Raw genomic sequence first — 10769 nt, 5'->3', positions numbered from 1 at the left:
AGAGCTTGAGGAAAATGTGAAACCATCTGGATAAACAACCTAAAGCGGAAGCTGCACCCTACGACTGGACAATGACTCAAAAACATACCAGTAAACCCGTTGAGGACCAGCTGAGAATTTGAATATAGAAAGTGCTGGGCCTAGTCAAAACCCTGATCTTGATCTCACTGAGTTGCTGCAGGTGACTTGAAACAGGTTGTCATAAAAAAGCATTGCTCGAACATCTCATAGCTGAAAGTTAGGAGTGGGCCAAACCTTCCTCAGACCGCTGTCAGAGACGGTAGATGGCAACAAGTCCAGGATGTTGATGCAGTAGTCACGAAGCACATAGTTTGTAGAAATAAGCAGTGAGAAGGATGGTGAGGAAAATAAAATCCTTGAATCTCACACTGTTAGACAACTGACATAGTGTCTTCTTAGGGTCACCAAATTAACCTACCCCTTGGCCAATTCCTAGTCCCATTTCATACATTGCCATTTGCATTGCCATTTAATTATTTCCTACTTCCATCATAACTGAACTCATTGCATTATATTTCTCAGTTATTTTATTTGTATTCACCCCACTTAATCATTTAACATATGGATGTTCTTTGATCTAAACCACTCCATTGTAGGTCTGCCTGTCCTGGTGGAAGGTGAACCTCCACCCAACTTTCAAGCCATTTGTAGCCTCTAACAGGATTTCTTCCAAGATTGTCCTGTGTTTATTGTTCATCCATCTTCTCATCAATGCTGACCAGCTTATCTGTTGCTGCTGAAGAAAAGCATCCCCATAGTATGATGCTGCCAATACCACTTTCAAACTGGAAGGTGTGTATTCAGGATGCTCAGTGTGTATTGTTTTCCATCAAACATAACATTTTGCATTTAGGCCAGAACATTTTTAATTCTGATCTCATCTGACCAGAGCATAGTATTCTACATGTTTGCTGTGTCCCTTAAAGGGTTTATGGCAAACTGCAAGAGAACTTCTTATGGATTTCTTTAAACCATAGCTTTCTTCTCGTCACTTTTCTACAGAGGCCAGATTTGTCTAAAGCATGACAAATAGCTTTCCATCAACAGATTCTCCAACCTGAGCTGTGGATCTCTGCAGCTACTCTAGAGTTACTGAGGGCTCATTGTTGCTTCTATTATCAGTGCTCTCCTGTCTGCCGTGTCGGTTTAAGTAGACATCCATGACTTGTTAGGGCTACTGTTGGTCCACCCTCTTTCCATGCTCAGTTGATGGATTGAATGGAGCTCTGGGAGACGGTCAAAGCTTGGGGTATGGTTTTAGAACCTAACTGCTTTAAACGTCTCCACAGTGTTTTCCCTGATCTGTCTGCTGTATTTCTTGGCATCCATGCTGTATGTTCTATAATGTTCTCTAAGAAACCTCTGAGGCCCTCACAGAGCAGATGCTTTTATACTGAGATAGAATCACAGACATTCGGCCTCTATTTACTAGTTAGCTGACTGGAAAGGAAATGGGTGGCATACTGAAATCCAGTGCAAAACAAATATTTGGGTGTATCTGAGTAAGGAGCAATGAACAAAAATTCATAGAACACTTTTCAGATGTGTATTTGTAAAACAACTGGAGACCTTTGATTAATTTCTTTTCACATCAGATTTTTGCACTGCTTTGTCAATTTATCACATAAATCCTAATAAAGCACATTCAGGTTTCTGATTATATTGCAACAAATTATGCGAAAAGGTTTAATGCTTTTACAAGGGACAGTATATGTGTACAGTATTTCCCATAGACAGCACTATACAACCTCTGTACTTTATTTAAATATAGTACTTGAGCTAACGTTCAACATCATGCATAACTCGGCAGAACAAATACATTTTAAGCCTTTAATTTTTGCAGAATGAAATATCCAACTTTTGCATTGCCTCAATTTCAAATTTGTTCCTTTAAATGAGATTTGTCTGGGCAGGCATAAACTTTGGCTTTTGATTCCATTTGTTTGTATCCCTGAGATAAACATTTCCAGCAGCACAGTTCCTTAAACATCAGCTGTTTACATTCACGACAGGATCCTCCGGTCTCAAGTATCTGCTAAGCACTGGACCTTGAGAGACAGAGGCCACATCAAGAAGGTCAACAAAGAACCCGACACCCTGGAGATACATTTGCATTGAGTTGAGAATGTAAAGCAACAGCAGGGCATAAAAGTGCCTTTGAGGCACCAAACACCTAAGTGGTAAAACAACAGCCTCCAAACTGCTGTAAAATCTTACTTATTATTAAAGTTCTTCTTATCTCTGGAGGGAGAGGGGAGGACAGCCTGATCTTTGAGGAATGAGAGCATAGCTACAGGAAGCCTGTTAGACAAAAGCTGGACCAGCTGACAGGGCTTGTTTTGTATCATCTCACAAGTTAAGATAACAAAAAGGGTTTCAGTAACTGGCATACATGTGCAAACCATAAATCCACAGTCAGAGCTGATATAAGATTTCACCTTCAGAAAAACCCTGGACAAGGATTGCTCTGGGAAGCAAACATAGGTGGATTTGTCTTAAATTACCTGCTGCTGGAACTTGTTGCATAAATCTTGTGTACAGCATGCAGATTACCATTGAGTGACTCTTATATATGGGCTAGAAGTCTCCAATTTACAAAATGGCAGTAAACATTGCAGCCTGGATATAGAGGATAATTGAGGATGTCTCTGCCAAGTCAAAAGTTCATTTGCGTTTTCATGTGCCACAGAAACACCCCCATGTCCTCACCTCCCACTTTTAGCCCCCCACCTCCTCTTCAGCCCATTGTGAAACCATCAGATAGTGGCTTCCAGAGGTCCACACCTGTCTCAGGGCTATGCAGAGGAGATGGATGCATGCATTTTAAGCATCAGATAGCCGGTAGCAAGGGTTAGTATTGATCTAACGCTTCACTGGCCCTTTGTGAGAGCAGCAGCTGCTGTCGGGGGCTTTTAGATAAGCAATGCAAAGGAAATTGTTTTTCTTAAAACCCTTCTTTTTCAGAAAGCACACATGAAAACCATCATTTAATTCAACACTCCATCGCTCTAGAATAAAATGTCCTTTCCCTGACATTAAAATCAGCAAATAAGCATTAAAACATCTATCTTCAGGGGACTGGGACGAGCTTTGGAAATCGCACAACGATGTGCAGCTCTTTGGATTTTCTTCTTTAATCATCTGTAGTCTCCATAGTGGAAATAACAAGTAAAATATTACATGCAGCAGTATTCTTCAACTATGCTCTTTGTTTCGCCTACAGTTCAGTAAATGAAATAGCTTTACTTGGATGGGACAAAATGCAAGGGGGTGGGATGAGGGGAGATCCAGTGTGCATCTCTGTGCACCATGGCAATGAGACCCTCCCTGAGATGACTCACAGGCTGCTCAGTCGACACCAGCACCTCATTCCCAGCCAATAATGAGCCATGCTAATGAGAGGGACAACCACCCCAGTGCTCATCATTAAACAGTGTCGTGATTCATGTCCACATGAGACCATCATATAAAGACGATTGGGAGATGAGGCTTGCTGGAGTGACTGGATATGTAAAGAGAAGGACAGGTGGCAGAAAGGCTTCAAAAACCGTAAGTGGTTGGTGCCATTATTTATAAACACATCATTGATTTGTGTGGACTACCTTCTGGCAAATCGGGCACTCTCTACTTCATGACTTTACTTCGCTGTGCTATGGCCAAAGACAGTAAATATATGAATATGATCCACTTTATTAGGTACACCTTTTCAGGTGCTTCTGTACACACATAGCAACTCAGCCAATCACAAGGCAGCAACTCAATGCATTTAGGCATCTAGACCTGTGGAAGCACTTTGGCAGAAAAAGAGCATTTCTCAGATTAGACTGGTTATGTAGACCGGTTTGCCTTTATGATAGAAAAGAAACAGTGGCTTAAATAATTACTTGCTACAACCAAGGTATGCAGAATATCATCTCTGAGCTAAAAAAAAAAAATTAAACCTTGAAGCAGATGGGATACAGCAGCAGAAGACCACAAGAAGAAGTAGCGTGGATGTTCAGGGTGTTGTGTACATTCCAAACTTAAGCTAGACATAAAAATTACTACCTACTTAGTACTGCAGGTTACGGGTACTCTTTTGAAATCTTTGGTAGCCTTAACGTTAGACATTAGTAATTTTTTTTTTTTTAAAAACAAACCCAGTATGCTGGCTCAAACCCATAACCCAACTCTACTGTAATAAATCAACACAAGTTGGAATATTCCATATTTGACCCATTATAGGGATAGAAAAACCACCTAAATTGAGATTTTTTTTACACAATGGTTTATACAGTCCAAACAGAATTGGGAAAAATGCTCCCAGATCATCAGTTCATTTGGAAAAAAAAAAAGGAAATGGAACACCAATGAGATGCATCCATTAGGACAAAAAATATTCTGACAAGAAAACGCGTATTTGCATGATGAAACCTGCTGAGACCTCAGCTCTGACACATATATCTGATAAGGTTTAATTAGCACAAGGTGGTCATGATAAAGCATTTCAGCTCTGTCTCTGTCTGGGAGAGTCAGAGGTTTGGCTCTGTGTTCCAAGGATGAAGAGACACGAGTCCCTCTATATCCCCCAACATTTCTCTCTCTCTCTCCCAATCTGATTCACTTTCCTGGGCCTTACCTCCTTTACCCCACGTTTTATTTTTTTCTTCTCTCTCACCCTGCTATCCTGCCTCTGTGCTTTCTGGGCTCGCTCTGTATCAGTTGAGACACTTCTTAAGCCCCAGCTGGGGTAGAATACGGTGGCTTGGTGGGGGAAGGGTTTCAAAAGGCTAAGTGATTGCCCTCTAGGGGACGAAGCATAGAGAAAAAAGCAGGACGCCTTATCGCCCAAGCCTCCAATAGCACTGCTGGCTACCACCCAGAGCCACGGGGGAGGCGTGTGGAGGGGATGTAGGAGACGCCAGCTCGATGCTACACTCCCTCTTGACACAGCAGACTCAGCGGGGTTTCTTCCATCTCCTCCTACCAGTATGGGCACAGAGAGCCGCTGCACAGGCAAATGTTGCCATCTGAAGGAGCTGCTGTAAGTCATTCAGATTGTAAAAAATAACAGCTTGTTTATCTTGTAATTTTGTTATTTATCTATTGCCTCAATTAGTTCACACAAATCACCCACTTGGATGAGGTGATCTGTTTTATGAGACGTTTTATTCTAGGAGATGGTGCAGGTGAGTAAACAAGAGGTAAGCAGGATGCACCACTGACCCATTTTCCTCATTCAAATGAAGACATGGTAACAAACAAGGGAAAAACACACAAAACACCTCAAAAAGAAAAGATGAATATATGTGGCACCACCTAGCCTCATGGTCAGTGCATGTTTGGGTAATTGGATGTCATAATGCTAAATAATAAATAGAAATACAAGCTGTTGTTGTTGTTGTTGTTGTTTGTGGCCAAATATGGATGAGTAGAAATTAAAATCTAGTTTGATTTACTTTTCATTTCCCCATTTTTTTATGTTCCTGGACAGGCACCTAATTCTTCTACCATGGTGTACTGTGACTATAGGAGGTGCTGCTTGCACTGAAGACTTTAAAAATGTTCTCTCACGTATTTCTTTCAGCACAAAACCAATATAGATGAACAAGAAACTAGTGTTGGTGATTTTGCCCCTTCATCATTTCGCGCATTTGTGGTTTTGCTTATTTTTACCCGACTTCTGTACCCATCCGTAAATGAGCTGTCTAGTCCTGGACATTTCAAACCAGCTTTGACAACTAATCATGGCCTGCTGTAAGGAAATTATGTTTTATGACTGCAGTAAATAACATCCTCCAGCAGGATTCTGCTCACAGTTATTTTGGTTGACAAGGGATGATTTTCTGTCATGTATTATAATATATCTCAATTACTGATGAAAACACTATATTACAAAAAACGGATTTGAAATGGTTTAAATACATGGGCACAAAATAGTTAGTTTACAGGGGTCAAATGTTGGTAGAAAAGGATGAATTGGCAATGGAAAGGTATAAAGTGGGGCAGAAATTGGCTAATTGACCTAGAAACCACAAGAAATAAAATGAGTTTGGGCAATGGTTCATGGAATTATGAGCCTGATGTCTAAAACATTTACCTCTAATGTAAATATGGGCAGTAATGGATCTTACTGCTCATATTTACTGAAAATGTAAAGTATATATATATATATATATATATATATATATATATATATATATAAAGTAAAATATCCAATTTGACACAAGGTAAATTGTGGATGGTGTGGGAATGTGAGAAAAAAAGACTTTGCTTTGCCAGTGATTTCATGTTTCTATTATTTGAAATATACAAAGACAATCAAAACTAATTTAAATGTTAACTCATTTGTTTTCCCTTCCACTGTCGCCACATGCTTGCTCTGGAGGAGAGATGCTGCAAAGACAATGACCTCATACATACAGAAACAGAACTTGACTGCAGTGTTTTACAACTATCATTAAATTCCATGTAATTTAATTTAAATCTTTCTTTGTAATTTAAACGATTTGATACATATTTCTGTACATATATTAGGTCCCTTTGTTTTGTACTTTGAAATGACAGTTGTGAATTTGCGCTATGGTAATGAATTTAGTTTTGACCACACAAAAAGCAGCATGTATTTGTATTTTGAAAATAAAACAAAATCAATACACCTTTTTGCTTTTTATTGTTGTTTGTTGTTGACAACATCGAAGTGAGAAAATTTGCACAGAAATTACGTCACGGGGCTGAGGTGTGGCGGGTGTCAGAGAAAGCTCGGTAATTTTGTTTTATTATTTTGAATATGAAAATAAAAAAAGCCAAATTTAAATTTCTGTGTAACATCTTCTGACAGCAGAAAATTATTTTATGCTTTGTATTTAAATTTTTCTTTTAAATAAACCCCTTTTTTGTTTTTCTTTACTGTTTCTGAAAATAAAGTTTGATTCACGGAGCCTCTCTTTTAATATATGTGCAAAATGCATAAGGATCTGCTGGAATTAATGGCACCACAGTGCTCATATGAAGCTCTTTCCAGCTGTAAAAATATAGCATTGGGTAGCAGACAAGCAGCAGCAGGCGCCTGCAACAGTGTCCAAGCGCCACCTTCAGTATTCAACCTGAGGGAAAGGGGGAGGAAAGGACAATAAGTCAATATCCTCCTACAATTCATGTGGAAAACATTGTTTACTCGCATAAAAATAATCTTATATTGTATGAGGAAAAATATTAGAAAACAGAGGTTAGGCTTCTGTGCGCCACTGTGCGCCATGTTGCTCTGAGGAGCGCACGGTGCTGAATGTGTGTTTAATATGCTTGTCTCGCCCGGCGTGTTGCCCCAGACACTATGTAGCACAAATCCCCACCTCCACTCCGACGAGACCACTGGAGGCTGGGATGAAAAGGGTTAACAGGAGTCCTGGAGTCTTCGGAGTCGACTGGGCGGAGTGGAAGGAGCGGGATTGGATGACTGAGCTGTGACGCAGGGGACATGAAAAAGCTGATAACTAGTTAAGAAGGCAGTTTGTAACTCTGGAAAAAGAGTGCAGAGCTTGAGACACGTTAAGCAGAGGACGCGGATGAACCAGAGAAAGCTAAGCCGTCCTGGCGGTGAGGAGCTGTTAGAGACTGCAAAGTGACTCCGAACTGTGGACAATGGTGCAGCACACGGACAACAGCGAGACGGATGGGAGCATGTCCAGGGAGGCCACGGACTCGGAGGAGAGTGAATTTATGGCATGCAGCCCAGTGGCGATCAACCCGGACTGGTGCAAGACGGCCACCGGCCACATCAAGAGACCCATGAACGCCTTCATGGTCTGGTCCAAGATTGAGCGCAGGAAGATCATGGAGCAGTCCCCGGACATGCACAACGCGGAGATTTCCAAGCGCCTGGGCAAGAGGTGGAAGATGCTCAAGGACAGCGAGAAGATCCCGTTTATCAGAGAGGCCGAGAGGCTGCGGCTCAAACACATGGCCGACTACCCCGACTACAAATACAGACCCAAGAAAAAACCAAAGCTGGACAGCTCCAAACCGTCAGCACCGTCACCAGAGAAGTGCGGCAAGATCGCAAAGACTCCCAGCAAGAAGTGCTCCAAGATCAAGAGCAAGAGCGGCTCCAAGACCTCTCACGGCTACGCAGAGGACTGTGTGTTTCCCAGCCTAAAAGTTGCAAAGACTGTGAAAAGTGAGCTCACCGATGAGGACGACGATGACGAGTATGAAGAGGACTACCGGATGGCCTTTAAAGCGGGGGAGGAGGAGCGCCTGAGGCCGTACGGCGTCGCCAAAGTCCCGGCGAGCCCGACTCTAAGCTCCTCGGCGGAGTCCGAGGGGGCGAGCATGTACGAAGAGGTGAGGAGCCACAACAGACTGTTTTACAACATCAAGAGCATTTCCAAGCAAGGCGCACTTCACGCTGCCTCCGTCTCACCAGCATCCTCCAGGTCGGTCTCCACCTCCTCCTCCAGCAGCAGCAGCGGATCCTCGTCTGGAGAGGACGCGGACGATTTGCTGTTTGACTTTAGTTTGAATTTCGCTCCGAGCGCCCCGGGCTCGGAGCTGGGGAACCCCAATTCAGGAAACCTGTCCCTGTCTCTGGTGGATAAGGACCTGGACTCTTTCAGTGAGGGCAGCCTGGGCTCCCACTTTGAATTCCCAGACTACTGCACACCAGAACTGAGCGAGATGATCGCAGGGGACTGGCTGGAGGCGAACTTTTCCGACTTAGTCTTCACATACTGAAGAAAAAACACATAAACTGTTCCTCTAGTAATAACAGAGAAGGAAGATGTGAAATTATATGTCCTGGTCAGATTGTCCCTAGCCATGCCTCTTGTGGGTTTTCTTGCAGAGGGAGGAGGAGGACCGTGAGCTGAGGTGAGGTTTGAGGAATGAGATGCTTATGAAGCTGGTAGCAAAAAAAAAGAGAGAGAAAAATGGCAAGGTTTGCAGACTTTTTTTTTTTATCTGACAGCATGACAGGGTTTTATGGATTTTTTTCCCTCATAGGTCTGCATTTACTGCTCAGCTTAAACAGACCGCAAAGGGAAGAAGTTCTATGCATCTTATCCTCTTCAAGTCAAACAAAAACAACCTGCAGGGAGCTGAACTGTGGACTGTCTCAAAGCAAATCTGTGAACTGATGATTGTTCAGGATGCTACTTTTCAACGGTTTGTGTAATTTCTAAATGCCGCAAAAATGTTTTTGTTTTATTTTTTGATTTTTGGTTTGTTTTCCTTTTTGTAACTGATTCTTTTTACCTCCTGGTTTTGAAAAATCAAGCAGCCTAAAACCTCTGCAGAGTATGCAGGTGCGGAGGAAACATTTTGATACATAACAGACCTCATCTTTTTAAAAGAAAAAGATATTTTCAGGCATATTTTTGTACAGTTATAAAGGGAATGTTCTTACTGTGCTTTCAGTGAGTTTCAGGCACTTCTTCCCTTTATCCTTTGTTTTTACGCATGCAAGGGAGTCCTGGTTTTAAGGATTAAGTTAAACAGAAGACTTGCATCAAAAATGCCTTGTGATTTTAAAATAGGTTTTGTACAGTTGTAGAGCAGATTTGTTGAGTATTTGTAGACGATACAATGGCATCATGGGGGAACACATACCTCAGAGCTGGAACTAGTTTCAAGATTGTATATGTACTGTAATATAGTAAAGTTAGGAGTTTATGTATATCATACTCGTGATATGTGGATGGGTCCCAATCGCAGGTGTGAAACTGGATTTCTTTTGGTATTTTTTATGGCACATACTGTTTTTTCCCCCCTTTTCTCATTTTTTTGTGCAATATATACTCTTGAGATACAGACCATCAACAATTGTAGCAAGTGATGGAAAAACAGACTCGTGCACTGTCGACATCATCTCGGGTTATGATGCTGAAGCCTCTCTGGGCAGGGAAATAAACAATCAGCTGGAACTGATACAAAACAACTGTAATGTGGCCTCGTGGTGTGATGCATGCTAATAAAACATATATCAATTTGAATGTTATTCGGATCTCATAATGGGGCATATTTGACAGCAAAATTCTCACACTTGATCACAAATTAAGGAAAATAAGAGTTCCACAGAAAAGGGGCATAGTCTGATTCATTGGTGGTCTGGCTTTATTTTAACAAACAAGCAAAAAAAAGAACATTCCATAGTCCTGTTTCATGAAATGAAACTTTATTTTAAAAACTGAAGACTGCCTTCTTTTTTTAAAGACATGAACCACAAACCTGTATTTTTTATTTCTTGCACTTAAAAAAAAAGCAGATATTGTTTATTTTTTATGTGGGTCTTACATATGAAGTTTGTTTGATTACAAGTTATTTGGAATATGGCCTAATTATATGCCGAGACATTTTGTTTGAAGTTCTGGGCAGTAGTTACTTCACATTCCAAGTGTGAATCTGTCTTTGATTCTTTTTAATAAATAAGTACCTACCACCATCCACTGTCTTTTCAGTTTGTGAATATATGTACACAAATGTGTTATTTCTTGCGTTTGATAAGGATGTGATGACAGAATGATGCCTATTTTGTATGTAGGCGGAAACCTTTAATGGATGGGCTCAAGCTACCATGTGAATTCACATTTAATAAAAAGGAGAAAAAAGCAAAAAAAAAAAAAACTTTTGAACTGAAGTGAGATGCTTTACTGTTCTCTGCTCCTTTCTTTCTTTCTTTCACTTTCCTAAAAACAGACTCTGCTTCTTTAAGAACTTGAATTGCCCGCTTGTAAGTGCTTGGAGCTCTGATTGGTTGTCCTGGTGGTCCCCTT

The 10769-nt window shown here is 41.2% G+C and overlaps 1 protein-coding gene across 1 annotated transcript; it reads left to right on the top strand.

The window, feature by feature from the left end:
• The first annotated feature begins 7504 nt into the window (after positions 1 to 7504).
• Positions 7505 to 10440, top strand: sox11a (SRY-box transcription factor 11a). Its single transcript, XM_047346098.1, has one exon. The coding sequence runs from the start codon at positions 7642 to 7644 to the stop codon at positions 8731 to 8733; it is 1092 nt and encodes a 363-aa protein (XP_047202054.1). The 5' UTR covers positions 7505 to 7641; the 3' UTR covers positions 8734 to 10440.
• The last annotated feature ends 329 nt before the right edge of the window (positions 10441 to 10769 follow it).

The sequence above is a fragment of the Girardinichthys multiradiatus genome, chromosome 19 (genome assembly GCF_021462225.1).
Source record: "Girardinichthys multiradiatus isolate DD_20200921_A chromosome 19, DD_fGirMul_XY1, whole genome shotgun sequence".
In the NCBI taxonomy this organism is placed as follows: Eukaryota; Metazoa; Chordata; class Actinopteri; order Cyprinodontiformes; family Goodeidae; genus Girardinichthys; species Girardinichthys multiradiatus.
This window is presented reverse-complemented; position numbering and strand designations above follow the sequence as displayed.